The following is a 23,666-nucleotide window of genomic DNA, read 5'->3' as shown; positions in this document are numbered from 1 at the left end:
CTGACTGGATATTGGGTTCATCTTCAGTAAGTAGGCCTTGCACTCATTCATGCGAATACCTTACTTGTCCAGAATATGGATTCGCACAGGGCTGGCCATTACCGTGTGAGCTTTCTGGGGTGAGGAGCTGTGTAGCCCTTCTTGACTGGGATCTGAAGTTTTCTGTTAGAAGAAAATTGTTAGGATTATTAAGGACTCAAATTAAGAAGCTTGTTTCCATTTTCTGGCTAGTGTTTTAGAAAGTTTATGAAAGACCATACACCCCAACTTCTTTCAAGGCCTGCCTCGGAGTGCTTTTGGTCCCTCCTGAACTTAAGAACCAAGGAAGTCTAAGAAATTGTGCTTCACCTACATCTTAAACAGTTGGTGTGACTTGCACAGACATTTCTGACATGCATCATTCAGCAGTGGTTGTGAAATACGGTCTTTCATTGCTGGGCGTTCAATTCTGTTTTCACATGCTAGATAGAGAACCAAAGGAAAAGCACGTCCGAGGGTGGAAAAATTTCCCTAAAGATACTATGTCAAAGTCTGCAAAAAGTTTCTGAAACCTCTGTAGTCCTCCTATTAATTAAGAATGGAAATACCTTTGTTGTTTTTCTGATCATAAACCACTATAGATGCATAAAAACATGTCCGCTGAAGAGACCTATAATGCAGGAAAGTGAAAGCTGCCCTTGAAGTTCATATTCCAGAAATAACAACCCTTAATTTAACCTGAGTATCTTGGAAGTTACTTCACTGTTGATTTTCAAACAAAAATAGGTGTATCCTATATATGTTGGTTTGTATCCTGGTAACTGCCCTCCCCCCATTAGAGTAAATATTTTGTTCATCTTTCCAGATCTGACACAACCCTGCCTCACTTGTTTTCATTGCAGCCTAGGACTTGCACCCCGTTAAGTTTTACCAGTACTGTGCTGAGAGTTGAGATTGTTTCTGATTTCTCAAGATGATAACGAAGGTCGCACTGAATACCCTTATACACACCACATTGCATTATAGTAGCTTTAAAAATCTTTTTACTAATACCTACCCTGTACTCATTTGAGGAGACTGAGCTTTTTTTCACGTTTGATTTGTTTGGGCTTTTTAAGTGTAGCGTTCCCTGTTCCTCCCCTTTTTAAAATAGAGCAGTGGGGGGGAAATGGAAGATAATCCCCCAAACTTCTAATGAGTAGTTACAGTGAAATTGCACGTGGGGATGAGACTGGATTACACTTTTAGCTTCCTACACTTTGCTGTATTACAACACTCATCTATTTACCTTTGTAGTTTAAAAAAAGCTATTATTCATTAAACGTAGAACTGTCCACTTTGAGAAATACAGAAAAGTAGGGAGAAAGCAAATGGCCATGTCATTGCTCAGAAATATTTCACATGTTAACCTCTTTCTCTTTGAGGTTTTTTCCCCCCATCAGTATGTATGTCTGTAATTATAAAACTTTATGATAAATGAAATAATCATAAAATTATAAAACTGCTTTCGGTGGTTTCAATTTAAACTGCACTCGAATTATTTTGGTATCTCTTCTGGAAAGGAGAGTGTGGCATGTTTGGTTTGGAATTAACACTGACAGAGCCAGCAAGCAAGTTCACGGGCCTTGACGCTGATCTGACCTGTCGGAGAGCGCGGTGAGGCCCACAGGGTGGACCTGCAGAGAATGACAAACTGGAGCGGTGTTTCTAACAGCTTTCTTGTAATATTCTCTCTCTCCCCCCCCCCCCCATAATTTCAGGGCCAGGGGCATCCAAGATAGAAACAGCTGTGACTTCTACCCCATCTGCTGCTGGGCAGTTCAGCAAGCCTTTCTCATTTTCTCCATCAGGGTCAGTAACAAACTTAAATTTTGTGGCACATCGCCAGCAACCGTATAGGTAACTTCCCCCAATCTTACCGTCAGTAGGTATATGTATCTGCTTATCAAATGTATACGAACCCAGAGTTCTTATTGCCTTCAGTGACACATCTGATGTTAGCAGCACTAGCTTATCAGCCTAATGCAGATCTGCACTTGACCCTTGAACGGCGGGGCTTTGAACCACGTGGAGGTCCAAATCCTACGTGGATTTTTTTCCAATAACTTTCGATAGTACCATCGATGTGTTTTTCTCAATAATGTTTTTTCTTTAGTTTACCATATTGTAAGAATGCAGTATATAGTACACATAACATGTATCAACCAACGTTGATGTTATGAGTAAAGCTTCCGGTCACCGAGAGGCTATTAGTGTTTAAGGGTTGAGGAGTCAGAAGTTTTATGCAGATTTCCAGCCATGTGGGGGTGGGGGCCCCTGACCCCTGCCTTGTTCAAGGGCCAACTGTATTTCCCATTTTCCGTTCCAGGTGTATACGTGTGTTACTATATGTTTATTTGTTTTGTTCTCCAGGATAAGCCTCCTTTCCTTTGAGCAGTAGGTGTGTGTCAGATTCTGTGGGTGGCCTTCTAGCCTGTCACACTGACCTGTTTGCATCCTGACTCCATCTGGGGGCTAGGTGTGACACTGGGATTGGCTTTCCTGCTCAAGAGGGCGCTATGTGACACTGGGAGGAGGTGGTGAAAGACCACAGCCATTCGGAAGTCTGGGTCTTACGCAGATACGGAGAAATGTACCTGTTCCATTTCTTTAAGAATAATGACGGCTGTACATGTAAAGTTGAGTCGTGTTTAAAAATGGAAGAGTCTCCTAACCCTCATTCCACGGGAGCCTTGGAGGGTGCCTTTTTTCTGTGCCCGAGGCACTTGTGTTGAAGCCCGTGAAGGGTGCCTGAGCATCCTCTCCCTTCTGGGGAGGGGGGGTGGGGGGAAGCTGGGTCCTGTGGAGCCGAGATAAAAACCTGCCCAGAGGCTTTTTTGCCGTGGAAAGGTGGCACACTCCGTTCCATTAGGAAGGCCTCTGCAGCCCTTTCATTTTATGCTTTTGTGACTGGAATCCTATTAACCACAGTCTCTTCCCTGATGTTCATGTTTCTTGAGTGTCCTTCACCTTAACAGGTTAAGAGCAAGAGGGGGTTAGAATAGAATTTGGCGGGGGGGACATTTAAATATTTTTTCCTTTAATGTAAACCCTTGTCTTATACTTCGCAAAGTTGGCTTGGAGCCACTTTGAAAGAGTAAGTTGGTGCTAGGAGTTATTGCTTCTTTTACACACGCTAATAGTCTTCACTTCTGTAAATGGATACTCTTCTTCCCATTTTTAAAATCAGGTGAAAAGATTTGGGTTCCTGGGTCAGTGGCTTACCTCTGTTAGATAAAGTTTCTTCACCAAGGTTGAGACAAAGAAAGGATTTGATTTTTAATGTGATAAAATGCTTAAAACACATCATCTTGGAGGGTTTGTGTCCTTTCGAGGTAGGCACTGATGGGTAAGAAAAACCTAAGTCCTTACAGTACTGTATTTGCTGTGCTTGGCCCCTTTATGTTTTAAAACTATAGTTTTAAATTTGCCATTTGAACTTTTACCACAGTGGGTCACCTGTACTGGTTCACCCTTGTGCCGAATTTCTCCTGTGACTGCGGTGTCTTGACTCACAGTTTAAAGAAAACGTCCGTCCGGAGAGGGAGGGGTTGATAAGAGGGGTCCGCAAAGGTTTTGAACCAGATTTTCCCAGCCAAGAACTAAGTTATATTCAAACGGCAGAGACGGTGGCTTCTACTTCACGGTCTCCTCCCCATCCCCTAGCAGCGTGGCAGGCTCCTGACGAGCCCTGTGGTCTCGGGGCGGCTTCTAAGGGGTTCTCCCTGCCCCGGCTCCCTCGCCTCCATCTGCCCTGGCTACTGTGCCCCGGCGCCCACGCCCAGTGCGTCTCAGTGACGGCCTAGCTTCCCGCAGCGTGGTTCCCCGCCGGGCTGCAGAGCTGAGCCATCCCGCCGCGGCCTTCACAGCCGCCTTGGCCTCCTGGCCTCGCCCACGGATTGCCGCTCCCACCTGGAGATCTTGGGGCGGCTTCCTGCCTCTGCGATCCACGCTTTCACCTTGCTGTCATCTGTCGTCTCGGTCGTGAGTCCCTACGAACAGGTCGATCTTACGAATGAGTTGTAAACGTAACATTGCAAAGGGCAAGATTGTGCCTTCGGTGTTTATTCCTCTTTAACCTCTCTCCTTGCGCTCCCTAGGACTGGCTTTAATTTTGGGATAATCACACCAACCCCGTCTTCTAATGTCACTGCCGCACAAGGTACAGTCTTTCCCTGCACGGTGCAGCGTTTCCTTCGTGTTTTCTCTGAACAGGTGCTGGGTTTTTGTACAGATGCATTGACATCCTCCTTGCTGCCGAGTCTTGCTTAAAGCATCTGCAGCAAGTTTGGTGTTGACGGTGTGCATTCGAAATAAGCCGCTTTTAAGAAACCAAAGGGGAGTACTTCTGTTGACTTTTTAAATTAAGAACAAGGAAAGGATTTGCTTCTGGAAAAGCAAGGCTGTGCTTTAAATGCGGATGTTAACATGTGAATTAGAATTCCTTTCTCTGTCTGCTCATCCTTCCCAGACCAGATTCGTCTTCTCTCGTGGGTAACCAGTCCGCAATCTCACTGGTCCTCTGTGTGTTATACAGTCATCAACCGGCATGTTTTTAACGGTGAAAAGAATTTGAGGACCTGTGAAGAAATCATATGTAGTTTTTAAGTGCCTTCTAGTTCTCTGTTTAAGGAATTAGGTTTATTTTTCCTTAATTTTTTTTTTAACGTTTTATTTATTTCTAGGAGAGAGAGAGAGAGACAGCGTGAGCAGGGGAGGGTCAGAGAGAGAGAGGGAGTCACAGACTCTGAAACAGACTCCAGGCTCTGAGCTGGCAGTCAGCACAGAGCCCGACGCGGGGCTCGAATCCACGAACCGCGAGATCATGACCTAAGCAAAAGTTGGACACTTAACTGACTAAGCCACCCAGGCGCCCCATATTTTTCCTTAATTTTAAAAAGCAAGCTCTTACTAGGAAAGTGACAGATTCTAGAATCACACGCCATACCCCTCAGTTACTGCATTTCTTTTATATTTCCTCTTCTACTTTATTTCCTTTAACACAGGGTCTGACGGATTTTCCAGTGTTACTGGAAATCTTATGTAAATGTCATGTGTCAGGGCTACATAATTTCTATGATTTATTTAACCCATGTATCTGCCAGATATTTAGGTTATTTCCAGATTTTCCGTATAATGAACAACACATTGACCATCTTTCATCTGTTCATTCAGCAAACGTTTTTTGTGTGTGTCATCTGTGCCAGCTCGAGTGGTAGAGGTTTTAGGAAAAAAGAGGTCCCTTAAGATCTGGGATGAGGAGGCTGAAAGCACAGCAGACTTCCTTAACCTGGTTTGTGTGCGGCACTTAAAGGGTTACTGGTCTCCTTCCTTCCTTTCTAGGATAGTGATTCTTTAAGCTGTTTTTATAACCTTTGTCCACGTAGATGTGGCAGGTTTCCCTCGAAGCCCATCTCCTCCCCTGTCCCACTTTCTCGAGCAAAAACAACTCAGTGATCTGAAAAGATGAAGAGGAACAAAATAATAACCGTCGGAGGTCAGAGGTCAGATGGTAGTGAAGTGCCGTGGTAATTCTGTAAACATTTCAACCTTTACAAGAATAGACCACAATCCAGAACCGTAGGCAGCTCCGTTCTCCAGCAGTGATACGATAGGGTCTTTCTGAAAATTGTGCCCAGGAAGTTGGGACTCCACGGCCTTCTCAAGAATTTGTGACAGCCAGACTTCTAGAACAATATGGAGTCAGAAACCTCAGTAAACACTGTAGTAGGTCAGTTTATTTATTGACCACTCACTGTTTAACCAGACCTTTACCTATATTTCTTTTTATCTTCATAACAGCTCTTTGAGGTAGCTGCCATCATTTTGTTCCTTTTCCAGCTGGGGAAACTGAGATCCAGAGAGTGAGGTGAAGTAGCATGCCCAGAGCTGTGCAGCGAGCACGTGGTGGAGCACCTGCTTCACAGCCCCTGTCCTTGACCACTGGGCCATGCTGCCTCTCTAACACTGCTCACTAGGAAGTAGCCCTTCATTGTACATAAAATATGCGGACTGACACTTTCTTAGCCCATAGAAAACACAGCAGGAACTTCCATTGTGGATCAGCCTCTGGCCTCCCAGGAGGTCCACAGGCTAGCGCTGTGTCACGAATGTTATTGAGGAAAGCACACACAGGGGAGAACAAGAGAAGATACCTTTGTATTTTTTGTTTGGGATCATACTGTGAACTTCATGTATTTAGACAGCACTGTGTACTTGTTGTGACGTAACGGCCACGAAAAGGGTATTTGCCCTCCTCACCTCTGTGAGCGAACTCCAAGCTAGTGCTCCTGGGAAGAGGCCTGCACTCAGTTTCCCCGAGGAAAAGCGCTGTGACTCAGCATCTGTCCGGACTGTATCGAGGGGAGACGGGGCTTGGAATGTGACGGGTCGTGTTGTGCCAAATCCAACCCATTTTCTCGTTTCTTCTTCTTGCTAGGGACAGCACCCCCCACTAAAGAGCCAAACCAGCTCGACGCGTTCCCGTTTGGTGGGGGAGGCAAACCTTTTTATGAGACGGTGCCCGAAAGCTCGCCGCCCCTCTCAGGAATGACGGCGGCAACCACCACTGGAGCCGCTGCCACCGCTGCCGCCCCTCCTGCGGAGTCAGCGCCTTCAAGCAGCAGACCTGTGGCACCTTCCGGGATCGCTCTCCCCACCACTTCTAGCAAGCTGGAAGCGCCGCCATCCAAGTTGGGAGAGCTTCTGTTTCCGAGTTCTTTGGCTGGAGAGACTCTGGGAAGTTTTTCAGGACTGCGGGTCGGCCAAGCAGATGATTCTACAAAGCCAGCCCCGAAGGCTCCGCCTGCAGGCCTGACTAGCGCACAGCCGACCAAGACTTCCACCGTCCCCTCGGGCTTCAGTTTTACCGGCCCTCCCGTGCTGGGGAAGCACGCAGAGCCCCCCACGGCCTCTGCAGCCACCACCACGGGGGCCCCGCTGGCGGCCGCCACCAGCACCAGCACTAGCAGTTCTGCGGCTGGCATTTTCGGCACTCTGCCCCTAGCCAGTGCGGGCTCCTCTGGGGTCGTCAGCTTCGGCGGGCTGTCCCTAAGTGGTAGCAAGACTGGTTTTGCCTTTGGAAACCAACAGACGGGCAGCACGGCGCCCCCACCTGCCCCACCCTCAGCTACAACTGCCGCTCCCCTCCCTCCCTTGTTCCCCATGATGTCATTTGGTAGCCTCCTGAGCTCTGCGTCCGCTCCCACCCTGCCCGTGTCCTCTGGCAAGAGCACAGAGGAGGCCGTGTCTTCGGTGCCGTCAGAGAAGCCGGACAACGGCGAGGCCTCAGCGTCCATGACCTCACTCCTGGGGCAGCCACAGTCAGCCCCGCTTCCCCAGGCTCCTCCACAGACTTCTGACTCTGTTAAAAAAGAACCCGCTCTTGCCCAACCCGCGGTCAGCAGCCCGGGCCCCACGGTGTCCAGTGGCAGCCCCACGGTGCTTGCTGCGGAGGCCACTGTAGCCACTCCAGCAGCCACCGCGGGCCCTGATGTCAAGTCTGAGCCGGCCTCCCCTGCTTCCGCCCTCTCGGCGCCTGGGCCAACTGCCGCCGCCGCAGCCACCCTCCCTGGCACAGTCCCTGTGGCCGTTGAGACCCCAGGTCCCCCCACGACCTCCAGCTCCGTTTCTGGTGCTGCTCCAAGCCCAGCCGCGGAGACGGCGGCGTTTGGGACGGCCACTTGCGGCGCCTCTGTGTTTGCCCCACCGCCCGCCGCCAGCTCTAGCTCCGCTTTCAGTCAGCTGGCCGGCCCTGCGGCCACCGCCCCGTCCGCTGCCCCCGTGTTCGGGCAGGCAGCCGCCGGCTCCGGGCCAGGCCTGTTCGGGCAGCAGGCGGGCAGCGCAGTCAGCACGGCCGCCGCCGCCGCCACCGCCACGCCGCCCGCCAGCAGCTCTGGCTTTGGCAGTCCCGCCTTTGGCGCGGCAGCCACCGGGGTGTTCGGACAGACGACGTTCGGGCAGGCCCCGGCCTTCGGGCAGTCGACGAGCAGCCCCGCCAGCGGCTTCTCCTTCAGCCAGCCTGGGTTCAGCTCGGTGCCCGCGTTCGGTCAGCCTGCGGCCTCCACGTCTGCGTCCACCAGCGCGAACGTCTTCGGTGCCTCCTCCAGCACCAGCAGCTCCAGCTCCTTCTCGTTCGGACAGTCCTCTGCCGGCACGGGAGGGGTGCTGTTCGGCCAGAGCAGCCCTCCCGCGTTTGGGCAGGGTCCCGGCTTCGGGCAGGGAGCCTCCGTGTTCGGTGGCACCTCGGCCGCCACCACGACCACGTCATCTTCTGGGTTTAGCTTCTGTCAAGCGTCAGGTAAGAATTTACGGAAGACTCGATTCTCTCTGTCATTTGAAACATTTGCAAAAAACCCCCAAAAACCTGTATTTGCTTTTAAATTCAAGGAAAAGGGGACACGCAAGACCCTAAATTCAAGAAGGGCGCTTGGAGCGCTGGCGGCCTCAGGAATCTCCTTGGCCTCGTCCCCGCAGCTGCAGTTTGGCTGCTCAGCAGACGCTCCTGCTAGTCAGCAGAGAGCCAGTTCTTGGGGAAGAACACAGGCGTCATTAGCTTACGGCCCTGGCAAGTCGTGAATGACTCATAAATACGAACACTTACATTTAGAAGTTGCTTTAGAAACTGTTCTGTCCAAAACTGTCACACCTTGAGGAGGCCAAGCTGATGTCACGAGGTGCTAATCTTGGAGCCAGGACCAGACTCCGGAGTGCCTCGTCCTCGTTCACTGGCGCCGTGCCAGCCTCTCGTACCCTGCCCCCATCTGACCCCTTCTTGCTCGCCAGAAGGGCAGATACTCACATTTGGAGAATGGTGTTTTTCCTATTTTCAGTGTAACTAAAAAATAGAACAAAACACAAAACTTTTCAATGTTGCTATTTTTTTTAAGTTTATTTATTTATTTTGCGGGGTAGGGGGGGTGAGCACACAAGCATGGGAGGGGCATAGAGAGAGGGAGAGAATCCCAAGCAGACTCCACACCATCAACACAGAGCCTTGACACGGGGCTCGAGCTCATGAACCGTGAGATCATGACCTGAGCTGAAACCAAGAATCCGACAACACTTAATCAACTGAGCCACCCAAGGCACCCCTGAATGTTACTACTTAAAAAAAAAAATTTTTTTTAATGTTTATTTGAGAGACAGAGTGAGGCGGGGGAGGGGCCAAGAGAGAAAGAAGGAGACACAGAATCTGAAGCAGGCTCCAGGCTCTGAGCTGTCAGCACAGAGCCCTATGCAGGACCTGAACTCATAAGCCATGAGATCATGAGCTGAGCTAAAGTCAGACTCTTAACAGACTGAGCCACCCAGGCGCCCCTAAATGTTACTACTTTTTAAAGTAAAACAAAACCCGCTCTTGGTGTCCATTTCGGCTGCTTTTACTTCCACAACTTATCTACAGGACAATTGAAGATATTTTCTAAGTTCCACTTTCTCATAGTTATCTTAGGGAAGGCATCTTTTTAGCAGTTAGGCTGTGTGGGGGGGAAACGGGTTAATGATTTCTTGGTGGGCAAGATTATAAGTGCCCATTCGTTCACTTGATAATTTATTTGCAGATGGTCTATAACTTATTAGGAAGGAAATTTAGTCCTTCCTTCCTTCAAAAAATGTTTGTTAAGCTCCCACTGGGGCCAGCTACAAGGACAGAGTGCTGAGAGACCATTCGGAGCTCCACCTGCTGCCCTGTCAGGAGGCTGGCCTGAGTTACAGAGTGTGTGCTCACAAGGTGTAGCAAGGGGGCAGGGGGAAAGGCCTGGGGAGGCTTAAAGAGAAGGGTGTTCAGCACGTCTTGGGTGCATCCTTTTCTCTGCAGTCTAAACTTGACAGTCCCTCCTGCACAAGTGTGATCAAACTGTTCGAACACAAGTGAGAACCTTTGAAGCAATCTTCTCTCATCTAGTAACGGGATGGAAAGATACCTGAGCAGTGTGCTCCTGGAGGAACTGAGACTTGCCTGAGCTCACCCACCTAGCGACCAGTGACGGAGATGACCACAGAACTCCTTCCTTCCAGCTCCTTGTCTCAGGCTATTTGATTATATACAGTCCCGCTTGGTTTTCCCAGGCCCTATTCATAGCAGCCACCTAGAAAAAAGAAGTACCCCAAAAGAATCTGGTATTTGAGATCGGAGGAAACCAAGGAGTAAAAATATTTGTGACATTAAGTCAGTCACTAGAAAGACTCCTTGACGGCTAAGTGAGGAAAAGCTACCCTCAGAGTACCCGCCCTACGGTCCCTACCCACCTGGGCTTTGGCAGGAGACAGTCTCCCAGATTTTGGAATTTACACCATAATAAAATGTTAGCGATGACCAAAGGAATGTCTTTGTTACTCCTAATTTTCTCCATTGCCTATATAGGAAAACAGATTTTATTCTTCAGTGTCTTTATTATCGGGTTTCTTGGGACTCCGAAAACAAAATACTTGATGTTGGAAAAGATTTCTTCAAATTAAGGTTGTTCTCTTCTTATTTTCCAGGTTTTGGGTCTAGTAATACTGGTTCTTTGTTTGGCCAAGCAGCCAATACAGGCGGGACAGTCTTTGGCCAGGTAAGTGATGTACGTTTGCCTCCCTTCACGTCGGGGTGTGTTAGGCCCATCCACGTCGTTCCACACTGTGTGACCAGTTCGTATCGTGTGTCCGATGCCAGCAAACAGCCTCATGTTGTTTGTTCTCAAGCTCTGCCTTCTTTAGCTCCCTTGGGGACATGGAAGTCTCAGCCTCTGATTCACGAGAATCCCTACGATTTTGACCCTTTTTTGACAGCCCTCTAGGAAAGCACTTGAAAAGCACAGTGCGTGATTTCCATCAACCTTCTGCCTGTTCTGCTAGGCCAGGGGTTGACAAACTACAGTCCACGGGCTAAAATTTCCTTGGCTTTATTGTGCTTTGTTTGTTTGGTTTTTTAAGGTCCTTGAGAAAAGATTTTACCTTCTTAAATGGTTTAAGCAAAAAGAAGAATATTGAGCAGAAACCACGTGTGGGTCCTCACCTAAGCTGTATGTAACTCCTTTGGGTGACCCGAATTGCTCTAGTGTGTGTAGCGAGTGGATATCTGTGTGTGCACAGGATTTAAGTGCTTTACCCAGATTGACTCACGTAATCGTTAGTGCCTCTCTCTCTTTTTTTTTTTTTTTAATGTTTTTATTTTTGAGACAGAGACAGAGTATGAGTAGGGAGGGGCAGAGAAAGGGAGACACAGAATGCAAAGCAGGCTCCAGGCTCTGAGCTGTCAGCACAGAGCCCTATGGAGGGCTCGAACTCACAAACCGTGAGGTCCCGACCTGAGCCGAAGCCGGACGCTTAGCCAACTGAGCCACCCAGGTGCCCCTCTCATTAGTGCCTCTCTAAGGGAGGTGCTGTTACTATCCCCATTCTACACACAAAGACAGCGAGGGCCCAGAGGAAAGGTATTGTTACATCCCAGCTACTCTCAGATCAGAGTAACCTCATGCGGAGTCCTCCTAAAGAAAGCTACTCTGATGTACCAGAGACGATTGTGGCTTTCCAAAGGTGGATTAGGTGTTTGTCCATTAATTAATGAAGCAGTGAGCATATGGTATGTTTCTTCCACATCTTCAGGAGGGGTGTTTCTTTATCATCCTTTTCCTTTGAAGATGGGCTCTGCCCTCGTCCGTGACCTTTGGCCCTTATGAACTGATAATGGCAAGTTAAGTCCTCTAAACCACGTTCCTCACCAGACATGGCTAAACATGGTAGACAAAACATAAAAACCATAGTTCTGGCCAGCTAATGAGGTACTTTACAAAGGAAAACTGGTACCTGTGGAAGTGATTGGAGCCCAAGAGCCAGTTTCTCCACGAGGGCACTTATTCATCTGAGAAAATTTTAATTTCCTGTTTTAGTAGCTGCAAAGGACAAAGGGACAGAAATCACTGAGATGTGCACAAAGTGGGGAGTATAAAGGAGACCCGCCCCCACAGCGAGCCAGGACCCCAGATTCACCGGTCTCAGCTTGTGAATGTAGCCTAACAAGACCCTGGGATGGCGGTGTCTGCAGATGTCCGACAAAAGCAACACAGACCCAGTTGGAAGAAAAGTGACCTGACTCTAGGCCTCGGATGCTTATTAAGGACATTGCTTCCCACGCCTAAATTAGTCACAAAAGGAAACGAGGAACTATGAGCAAGGGCCAGAATACTCATCAGACATAGATTTATAAAGACTCCTAGACGATAAAACAGCTGTGCTTTATGTGTTCAGTAGAAATAAAAGGCAAAATTAAACGTACTAGTAAAGAATAGGAAATAAAAAGTGTCACAGCTGAATTAAAAAAGAACCACATACAACTTAATAGAAAACATAATTGAAATTTAAAATCAGCTGGAAACGTAAAATCTTTAGACCCAGCTGAAGAGAGTGATAATATATTAGAACAGGAAGCCGCAAACTTTCTGTAAAGGGCTACATAGTAAATATTTTAGACCTTGAGGGCCACATGTGGCTTCCATCACAGCTGCTCAGAGCTGCACAAAAGTAGCCGTAGACAATAAGTAAATGAATGAGCATGATTACGTTTCCATTACGTTTTATTTACAAAAACAGGCAGCAGTCTGGATTTAGCCCATGGACCATGTAGTTTGGTGACCCTTGAACTAAAAGGTAGGTCAGATTAAGTTATCTGGAATGCATCATGGAGAGCAAATCAGATGGTAGACGTGAAAGAGAGCAAAATCTCAAAAAGAGAAAGTTTAATATTTAATCAGAGAAGAAGAGTGAGAGAGAACGGATGTATGACAATATTAGGGAAAAAGGACACATTTCCAAAACCAGTAGAGAACAATAACCCACAGATTCAAAAGTCCAACAAATGCCAGTGTGTGAAAGGAAACTGATTCCAAGAACCGTCGTAGTGAAGCTACAGAACTATAAAGATCCAGTGTTACAAGCGCTCAGGACAAAAGATGGGTTACCTTCAAAGGAGTAGTAGTTGGACACACAGCCGACCTCTCAGCGGTGACCGTGAAAGCCAGAGACCGTCTGTCTATCTGGAATTTCTAGACCCCGCAAAAAATACCTTTAAAGAGTGGAGGGGAATCAAGACATTATTCAGACGGATACTGAGAGAATTTATGCGTAGCAGACCTGAAGGAAATTCTAAAGGCCACTCTTCAGACAGAAGGAAAATTTGACTTCACTAAAATTATAGCTCTCTTAATTTGGGGGTAAAACAAGCCATGAAATAGGAAAATTACAGCCTATAAAACCAACGGAGTAATTGTATTCAGGATATATAAACAATACAAGTCAAAAAGAAAAAAGACAGCTACACCCTCACCGAACTGGCTAGAATTGAAAGGGCTGACAGTCCCCAATGTTGGTGAGGAGGTAGAGGCCTAGAAACTCCCACATGCTGTAGGAGGGCGCACACATCCATACAACCGCTTCAAAAAAGCACCTGGTACTGTCAAAACCATATACACAGAATTCCTGTTGACCCAGCGTATCTCCTTCTAGACATGTAAGCAGTAGGAACGAGTGCCTTTGTTCACTAGAAGAAGGTATGGATAAGAATGTCCCTAGCAGTATATTCATAATAACTAAAAACGAGAAGCAACCTAAATGCGTATCAGCTGAAGGACGGATAAATAAATGATGATATGTTTATGCAGTGGAATGCCATAAAGGAGTGAAATCAAATGTACTGCTCGTCTACAAAACAAAAGGGGTAAATCCCACAGACGTAGTACTAAGAGAAGGAAGCCAGACATGAGAGCACAGTTACCTAAAGAGGCAAATACAGGCAAAACTTTGCATGATAGAAATCAGAATCGTGGTTACTCTTAGGGCATTAAACATAGGGTACAGAGGTGCCTTCTAGAGTACTTAAACAACGTTTGCTATCTTGAACTGTTATAAACAGTTCTGTGTCAACATTCCTTGAGCTGCCTACACATAAAACTTGTGAGCTTAAACACAATAGAAAGTAGGCAAAAGATTTTCTAAACAGAAGATACTGTTGGTTGCACGACATTGTGAATATACTTGATGCCACTGAGCTGTACTCTTAAAAATGCTGGGGTCGGTAAGCTTTATGTACATTTTATCACAGTGTGTATAGAGAAGGAACAATAAGAAAATATACAAAATAAAGGGTAGCCAAAGGGCCAAGAAACAGACTCAACGTAATTAGTAATACAAATTAAAGCAACAAAGAGACCTACATCTGTACGACAGTGGAAATTAAAAGCTCTGTGATACCAAATGCCAGTGAGTATGCAAAGCAAAGGGATTTGCTTACACTGCTGGTCAGGTTGTGATTTGGTACAACCACACTGGAAAATTGTCTGCCGTGACTCAGCGAAGACTGGCGGTTCCGACCCCGCCAGAACATGTGCTCCTTAGAGAAACTCACGAGCACAGACACCAGGACGCAAGAGTGTTGAAAACTAGAAGCACCCCCAATATTTATCAGTATTCCAGTGGGTAGGTGAATTTGTATTATCACAATAGAATTTTATCCAGCTATGAAAAAGAATAAACTAGAGTGACATGGGGGATCCACAGGCATAATGTTGAGCCGAGAGATCTAAAACTTACTGGGATAAACTCCATATTGGTTACTAGACCCCACTGCGCTGCCCACATTCTTCCTTCACAGAAGTTATGTTTGCAGTTGAAGAGGCCAAAAGTTCAAATGAGTATGTTTGGTTTTTTGGGTTTTTTTTTTTTTGCTGAAAACAAGGGGCTTTCTGTGTTGCACTCATTGCTGCAACCTCAGTTTGTAGGACTATGGCTAGCACTTGATACACACTGTAAAAATGGATGCAGTTTCAGGTGATAGGAGTATTCTCAGAAAATCTAAGAATAGAAGGTAGATTTTGGCTAGGATACAGAAGACCTTAACTCCTGTCGTAACACCAGGCAAAATCCACATAATGTCGAAATCACACTTATCCTGTGGATATTCTGATTACCTAGTGCTGTGTAACAAATGACCCCAAAACCTAGCAGCATTCTTATGTATCCAGTGGTTGATTTTGCTGTCGGTTTGGAACTTAACTAGAGCTCTTGGCTAGATTGTCAGCATGTGGCTTCTCTTTGTGTCCCCGGCTTCCTCACCACATGGTGACTGGATTCGCAGGAGAAATTTCAAGAAAGAAAGGGAGCAAGCAGAAGCTCTATAACCTTTTATGACCTTGTCACAGAGCATCACTTGTGTGGCATCCTGTTGTTCAAGGCAGTCCTAAAATCCCAGCCAGCTGTAAAAGGAGGGGAATAGACTTCATTTCTTGCTCTAGAAGAACACATGAGTCTAGAAATACTGCTGTGACCATCTTTAGAAAACATTATCTGTCACAGTGGGACCCAGAGTGGCAGAACGCCTTGTGGAATTGATTTCCAGGGAGGGGAGCCCACCGTAGGTGCGCGTGAGGGTACAGCAGATTCTGGGGGCGTGTGTCCAGTCTGCGTTTGGGAAGGTGGAAGAGAGGCCTTGCCAAAGACTGAGGAAATGTACTGGTGAAGGAAGAAGCCAGAAGAAGTTACTGGCAACAATGGGGGCAAGCAAAACAAATGACCAATAAGCCCGTGAAAAGATGATCGGTAGCATTGAACATTAGGAAAATCAAAACCATAATGAGACTACTACTTCACACCCATTCAATGGCTACTGTTTAAAAAACCAAAAACAGAATAGGTGTTGACAAGGATGTGGTGGAATTGGAATCCTCACATGTGGCTGGTTGGAATGTTGCAATAGTGTATTTGCTGTGGGAAACAGTTGATGCCTCCTCAAAGAGCTGATCATTGAATTAGCAGATGACCCAGCAGTTCCGCTACTGGGTATGTGCCCAAAGGAATTGAAAGCAGGAAGTCAAAGACACTTGTTCACCAGTGTTCACAGCAGTATTATTCACAAGAGCCGACAGTAGGAAAGCACTCAAGGGTCCATCAACAGATGACTGGATAAACAAAATATGGTCTGTACACATACAATGGAGTATTCTTCAGCCTTCCAGAAGGATGACGTTCCAAGTCATACTATACATGGATGAACCTTGAATACATTATGCTAAATAAAATAAGCCAGAAATAAAAGGACCAATATCGTATGATTTCACTTGCATGAAGTATTTAGAATAGGTAAATTCACAGAGCAGGAAAGTACATCAGAGACTACCAGTGGCTGTTAGGGGGAGGGAGTGGGAGTTACTGCTTAGTGGTTGAGAATTTTGGTTGAGGTGATGAAAAACTCTTGGAAATAGACCGTGGTAATGGTTGAACAACATTGTGAATATAATTAGTGCCACCGAATTGTATTCCTTAAGTGGTTAAAATAACAAGGTGATATTTTGCCACAGTTTAAAAAAATTTGACAATGTAATACACCAAAAACCATTGGATTTTATACTTTAAAATCAGTGAGTTGTATGGTATATGGATTATATCCCAACAAAGATGTTTTTAAAAAAACAAAACGGGCGCCTGGGTGGCTTAGTCGGTTAAGCATCCGACTTTTGCTTAGGTCATGATCTCGCAGTTCGTGGGTTCGAACCCTGCGTCGGGCTCTGTGCTGACTGCCAGCTCAGAGCCTGGAGCCTGTTTCAGTCTGCGACTCCCTCTCTCTCTGACCCTCCCCTGCTCACGCTCGCTCGCTCTCTCTCTCTCTCTCTCCCAGAAATAAATAAAACATAAAAAAAAAACAAAACACAGATCGGGGACCTAAAAGACTTGCAAGTACAACAGTAATTTGTTCCGTATAAAAATCTTCCCTATCTACTGAGCCCCAACTTTTGCCAAGAGAAGGGAAGTAAAGGCAGGACCAAAAAGCAGACAGAACTTGCACAGTCGTGCAATCTCTTACTGCCCAGAACTGCTGACTCCATAGGTTAACACTGCACCCCAGCTGCCTCCTGGCTCCAGGCTCAACCACAAGACAAATCACCTAAGCCCTAAGCAGACACAGAGGTGAGTTTATTCTTCAGTCTTTGACTCATTTCCCAATCACCTCAACACTTGAGAAATATGAATGATTGCATATTCACTTTAGGATACAGTTGAAAGAGAGGACTCTCATGCTCTAGGAAGAACATTAGTGTTCTTCAGTCTTCACACCATTGGTCTTCTGTATGCAAAGTCCTGTATATCAAAAACTAGATGCATGGAGATATTTTACATATACATTACATGTACAGCATATGAAGTAGCAAAAACGAAAGGATGGGTCCACAGTCTTTATTTTTGAGAACAACCAGAAACAACCTGTAAGATGGTCCAGATACCAGAACTAGCAGGCCGAGACTTTATAAAGTAACCGTTGTGCTCGAGGATTTACAAAAAGAGGGGCGCCCGGGTGGCTTAGTCTGTTAAGCGTCCGACTTTCGCTTAGGTCATGATCTCGCAGTTCGTGGGTTCGAGCCCCACGTCGGCCTCTGTGCTGACCGCCAGCTCAGAGCCTGGAGCCTGTTTCAGTCTGTGACTCCCTCTCTCTCTGACCCTCCCCTGCTCACTCTGTGTGTCTCTCTCTCCTAGAAATAAATAAAACTTTAAAAAAAATTTTTTTAAAAAAAGGATTTACAAGAAGAGAAAAGAATGTTTGAATAAGGAATCTCAGCAGAGAATTGGTAATTAGGAAAATAAGTAGAAAGTCTTGATCTGTATCTGAAGTTTATATCTAGCATCGGAAATAAAATAGGGTTAGACAGGCATAGGAGCAGAGTGAATACTACAGAACAGTGAACTTGAACAGACGTCAGTAGAAATTACCTAAAATGAAGCTCAGAGTAGGGGGTGCTTGGCTGGCTCAGTCATGTGACATTTGATCTCAGGGTAGTAAGTTCAAGCCCCACGTTGGGCATCGAGCCTACTTAAAATAATAAGTATATAAAAAATAAACAAGTTATTTTTTTAAGTCCATCTTAGAGAGTGGGAAAAAAAAAAACGACAGAACTTAATGACCCGTGCAACAGTATCAGGCTATCCATTGTATGTGTGATCAGAGTCCTTGAAAGAGAGGAGACAGAATAGAGTGGGGAAAAGTTTGAAGAAAAATGGCCAAGCTTTTCAAAATGGATTGAAAAATAGGGATCTAGAAATTAAAGAAACTTTGTGAACTCTAAGCAGAATAAATACTAGAAAACCATACCAAGAGACATCATAGATCAGCTTCTGAAAACCAAATACAAAACGAAAACTTGAAAAGCAGCTAAAAAGACTCAGGACTTAGAGGGAAACAATGTATGGTTATGAAGAGATGTTAAATATGACAACCAGGGCAAAAAGACAGAAAAGAAGATCTTTGCTAGCTTTGAACAGACCAGTGGTTCTCAAGTGGTATCAATTCTGCCCCTCCCCCGCCCCAAGGGGGAATTTCACAATCTCATTGTCTGAAGGTCTGTTTGGTCCTCATGAGTAGGGGATGCTCTCAGCATCTAGGGGATAGAATCCAGGGATGCCGCTCAACATGCTGTAACCCTCTAAAATAAAGAACTACCCAGCCCTAAATGTCAATAATGCCACTGCTAAGAAACCATTATTAGAGAAACAAAGATTTCATAGAACGCAAAAAGCACTAATCATAAAAGAAGAAAAAAAGTAGACTCCCATCAGAATTACAAAATAATGCTCATCAAAAGACTTTGTTATGAAATGAAAAGACCAGGCATAGACTGGGGAGAAATATTTATAATACACATAACAAAAAAGGGCTTCTGTCCAGATTACACAAAGAAAGCAATATACTTGAACAGGTACTTTACAAAAGAAGGTATATGAATGGCCAATAAGCATGTGAAAACTTGACCACCATTGTTAGTCATCAGAGAAATGTGAATTGGAACCACAGTATAGCACTGCTCCATAGCCACCAGAATGACTAAAATTTAAGGGCTGACAAAAACGGGAAAAATCTAGAGCAAATATATCTCTTAATGCATTGCTGGTGGGAGTGTAAAATGGTAATTTGGTAAAACGTTTGGTTTTTCTCAATAAGTTAAATATACACTAAATTTATGGTTTGGCAATTTCAGTCGTAGGTATTTACCCAAAAGAGCTGAAAATACTGGTTCACAAAAAGACTTTTAAGGGGGCGCCTGGGTTGAGCGTCCGACTTCGGCTCAGGCCATGATCTCATGGTTCATGGGTTCAAGCCCCATGTCGGACTCTGTGCTGACAGCTCAAAGCCTGGAGCTTGTTTCAGATTCTGTGTCTCCCTCTCTCTCTGACCCTCCCCTGCTCACACTGTCTCTCTCGATCTCTCTCTCTCTTTCTCAGAAATTTAAAAAAAAAATTTTTTTTAAGACTTTTAAGAATGCTTATAGCAGTTTTGTTTATGACAGCCAAAACTTGGAAGCAGTCCATATGTTTAGCAGGAGAATAGTACACAACCAGGATCCTCTCAGCGGAGTGCTACTTAGCAGTACAAAGGGAGGAGTGACCAATGCACGCAACAGTGTGGATGGATTTCACAAGGTATATGTGGATTCTAGCCAGGTCAGTTAGGCAAGAAAATGAAATCAAAGGCATCTAGATTGGAAAGGAAAAAGTAAAACTATTATCTGCAGATAACATAATCAGGCATATAGAAATTCCTAAGGAATTCACTACACCACTATTAGGACTAACAAATGGGTTCACAATTGGAAGATACAAGATTAATATAAAAGTAAAAACCTATTATATTTCTGCACATTTGCAGTGAACCATCAGAAAATTGATGTAAGAAAATTCCATTTTCAGTAACATCAGTAAGTGTAATACATAGGAATAAATTTAAGAGAAGTGCAAAACACATTCTGAATACTATGAAACATTAAAGAAATTAACAATCTAAATAATTGGAAGGACATCCAGTGTTCATGGATTGGAAGATAATATTTGATGGATAGAGTCTTTATTAAAATAGTTAAATTTCAGATAGTTTTAAATACTACAAAGAGAATAAAGCAGGATGATGTGATAGTAATCAGGGAAAGGATTTTTAGGTTACATAGTCATGAAATGCCTTTCTGAAAGAGCCTCATCAATGTCCCTTTTTCCTTTTTACATCTGTTTCAATGTAATTGAATTAGGATCAAATCCAGTCCACAACATTGGGACTGTGTGATAGGTCTCCTGACTGTCTCTATCTATAGGTGACCCCTCCATGTCTCTGCCTCTCTGTTGTTTCTCATCATTCAGTTGGTCAATGAAGCAGGTCAATTGTTCTATAGAATTTCCTGTGATCTGGTTGCTGACTGCATTCTCGTGTTATAGCTCCCAAGTTAACTTGGTCCCCTGCCCTTTGTAACTTCCTGTGAAGTGGGGGTTGGGTCTGGAGGCCTCAGGAGATTCAGGTCTGAGTTTTTTCTTTTTGGTAACATTATAAGGTTGGATGTAGTAACTCCCTGTTTAATGATATTAAGGAACTATTGCTAATATTATAGACATGATAGTGGTTAATAGTTATGCTTTATGTTTTAGAGAGTTATACTAGAGAAATCAATGGTTGAAATGATAAGATGTCTAAGATTTGCTTCATACTAATAAAAGGTAAGGGGAGTAAATGAGATACAGATAAAACTCAGGCGGAGCACTTGGATGGTTCAGTCGGTTAAGCGTCTGACTTCGCCTCAGGTCGTGGTCTTGAAGTTCATGAAGTCAAGCCCCAAATCGGGCTTTGTAGTATGGAACCTGCTAGGGATTCTCTCTGTCCCTCCCTCACTGTGCGCGCTCTCTCTCTGTCTCTCTCCAAATAAACTTAAAAAAAAAAAAAAAAAGACTCAGCTGACTGGGAGTTCATTGAAACTGTGTGATAAGTATAGGGTAGGAGCATTGTACTCTTCTGTCTACTTTTTTTTTTTTTTAAGTTATTTATTTTAAGAGGGAGAGAATCCTAAGCATGCTCCGCACTGTCAGTGTGGGCCTCGAACTCATGAACCGTGAGACCATGACCTGAGCCAAAGTCAGACACTTTACTGACTGATACACCCAGTGCTCCCTTCCACTTTTTGCACATTTCTGAGAGTTTCCATAATTTAAAGTTTTAAAAACTGTTGTAACTTATTGCAGGTAAAATGAATGACACTCTCTCTAATGAATAACCCATTTATAAGGATGCAGTAACTATCATTTCACAGCCACTTCTGTGATCCCCTTCTATTCATTTCTACAGATAGCCATTATTTTTCAAGTCATAGTTTTCCCATGTAGGTTGAACCATCCAAAATTGCCATTTTTTGGTACAACAGAAATATCCATATTTTGGCAGTTCTTTCAGCCTGATGCATGGAAGTCAGCTAGAAAGTCTGGTATTTTCTACATGCTGCCTGCATTCGTTGCCATGTTCTTCCTTCCCTGCAAAGTCTGGCTACTAGTTATCAAAGCCTATGCTTTTATGATTGGATTGGATTGGATTCCAGGTTTTAAGAAGCTATTACTCATCTTTAAACGGTTGTAGTAAGCTGTTACTGTTGTTTGACAGAGGTTTGGACAGGGGGAGAGAAGGAGAGATAAGTGCAATGTGTACATTACCCTCAAGTAAAAATGACCCTGTCGTGTTCAAATACAAGAGACCACTGTTAACTGGACCATGTTGCGGGAGGGGGAGATATGATAAAAGATGATGCCAGAGGCGGACAGGGGCCAGATCATGTAGTGTCTTATAGAATTTTTACATGGGAGTTTAATGATCTGCCTGCCCCTGGAAAATGTAACTCTAGGTGACATGTGTGACCTAGATGCTGTGTGAACATGGATTGTAGCAGAGGCAGGACGTCGGCTAAGTTGTGTGCTTCAGTCCATGAGTCAGGGTGAGGCGGTTCAGACCAGGCTGGTCGCCGTGCACCCGGGGAGATGCCTTGGAGGTGTGTGTCCCCCCACCCCCCGCCATGCCCTCCGGAGAGTACCTAGTACGTAGAACGTGCTCAATCGTTGGTCTGTTATGTTATCATCCTTGTGAAAATACTAAAAATCAGTTGTCTTCTGAACACGTAAAGATATTTCAGGCACTATTCTGAAGTGCATCACGTTTCTTAGCACACTTAAGTGTGTGTGTGTTTTGTAATGTTTATTTATTTTGAGGTGTAAGAGTAGGGGAGGGGCAGAGAGGTGGGGGAGAGAAAATCCCAAGCAGGCCCCACGCTGTCAGCACAGAGCCCAATGTGGTGCTCAAACTCAAGAAATATGAGATCATGACTGGAGCCAAAATCAGGAGTGGGACGCCCAACCGAGTGAGCCACCCAGGCTCCCCAACTCACTGCTTTGTGTCGGGTGGTTCATTATTCCTATTTCACAGAAGACAGATTTCGGCACCACTCTGGCCGCCTTTGAAGGGCACTCCTCTGAGGTTCCTGTGCAGTGGCCTGTTCCTAAAAGTCTTTCTCACTGCCAGCCAAGAAGACTTCACACTTAACTAATATTAATGGTCCTTCAAATCTAGCACTGGGCTTCCCTAAAGAACCAATTTCCAGACAGAAATAAAGTGTGTGGTTCCTGAGACAGCTTTGAGTCAGCACGCGCCCTAAGTTAGCAGCATCCTCTGAGCGTCAGATTTGCAGACTTGGACAAAATTCAGCTATGGTCATCATTTCAACAATGGAACTAATTTAAGCTTATTTCTGCAGTATAGGAAAGTCATTACGAAATAAAAGTGCCCAAATTGGGAGAAAAGACACTAAATCACTTCTCATCACTTGCTGATGAGTTCAGCCAAATACTATAGGAATCAGAATTTAGGTGCTGTTCATAATCACCTAGAAATGTTTTTAAACTTTCTCATTTGGGGGGACCCTGGCGGGGCTGATTTTCCTGCCCCTGGCATTGTGTCAAACAGAGAGGCAAGCAGCAGGACAGATAAGCCTTGAAAGTTCCCGCCTACCATCAATCATGTTTTCAGAGAACTGTGAACACGGAAGAGCTTGAGAACTTCTGACTTGTAGGAAGTCCCTGTCCAGGGTCCAGCTTCTTTTGTGGCTGTCAGAGCATCCGTCCCAGAACTAATCAGACTGCTCTTGATTTTTCCGTTTGTCCTGGCTGTGAGCGCCTTCTTCCCGCGGATGTGGCCTGCCATTTGATGATGGCCTCCCATCCTATCTCCTTCCTGCCCCCTTTGTTTTTCAGCAGCCCTCTTCCAGTGGGAGCGTGTTCGGGTCTGGAAACACTGGAAGAGGGGGAGGTTTCTTCAGTGGCCTTGGAGGGAAACCCAGCCTGGACGCAGCCAACAAAAATCCATTCAGCTCGGCCAGCGGGGGCTTCGGATCCTCTGCCACCCCAAGTAAGTTGAGACCGCTGTCCCGGGCCCTTGGCCCCATAATGCCATTGTCATCCACGTGGTGCTCTCAGAGCTTCGGTGACCAGCGTAGAAAGGAAGGAGGCCTGGAAGGCCCCTAGATGGATCAAAGCAATGTGATCTGTTTTTATTTTCATTTTCTGTCTTGGGGTTTTTTCACGAGATGTCCTATATAATCGTGAAGAGGCATCAGAGCTGCAGGGTGAGGATCTGTGCACTGAGCTCCTCCCGCCTTCTCTCCCAAGGCCCAGATTGCTCTGTTTCCTAGGGTTGAAGTGACTTGAAGTGAATGCAGGCAGACAGGCACAAATGCAGCCAAGCGAGCTGCGTGTGCTCGGGGAAGGAGCATCTGGGCTTTCGTTACGTAGTGCTCTTCTTTGAATTTGCTTTAAAATACAGCTGCCCTAGAGAAATG

The 23,666-nt window shown here is 45.4% G+C and overlaps 1 protein-coding gene across 6 annotated transcripts in view; it reads left to right on the top strand.

The window, feature by feature from the left end:
• Positions 1-23,666, top strand: part of NUP214 (nucleoporin 214) — a 102,346-nt gene that overhangs the window by 60,636 nt on the left and 18,044 nt on the right. For 4 of the 6 annotated variants that reach the window (XM_039229503.1, XM_039229506.1, XM_039229502.1 and 1 more), the window contains 5 exons: positions 1,740-1,830; positions 4,119-4,180; positions 6,458-8,317; positions 10,501-10,571; positions 23,083-23,236. In XM_039229503.1, the coding sequence (XP_039085434.1) occupies positions 1,740-1,830; positions 4,119-4,180; positions 6,458-8,317; positions 10,501-10,571; positions 23,083-23,236 (2,238 nt within the window). The remainder of the gene's footprint in view (positions 1-1,739; positions 1,831-4,118; positions 4,181-6,457; positions 8,318-10,500; positions 10,572-23,082; positions 23,237-23,666) is intronic. The other 2 variants (XM_039229504.1, XM_039229507.1) reach the window with 2 other exon arrangements.

This window comes from Hyaena hyaena, unplaced genomic scaffold (assembly GCF_003009895.1).
Source record: "Hyaena hyaena isolate Hyena2069 unplaced genomic scaffold, ASM300989v1 scaffold_38, whole genome shotgun sequence".
In the NCBI taxonomy this organism is placed as follows: domain Eukaryota; kingdom Metazoa; phylum Chordata; class Mammalia; order Carnivora; family Hyaenidae; genus Hyaena; species Hyaena hyaena.
This window is presented reverse-complemented; position numbering and strand designations above follow the sequence as displayed.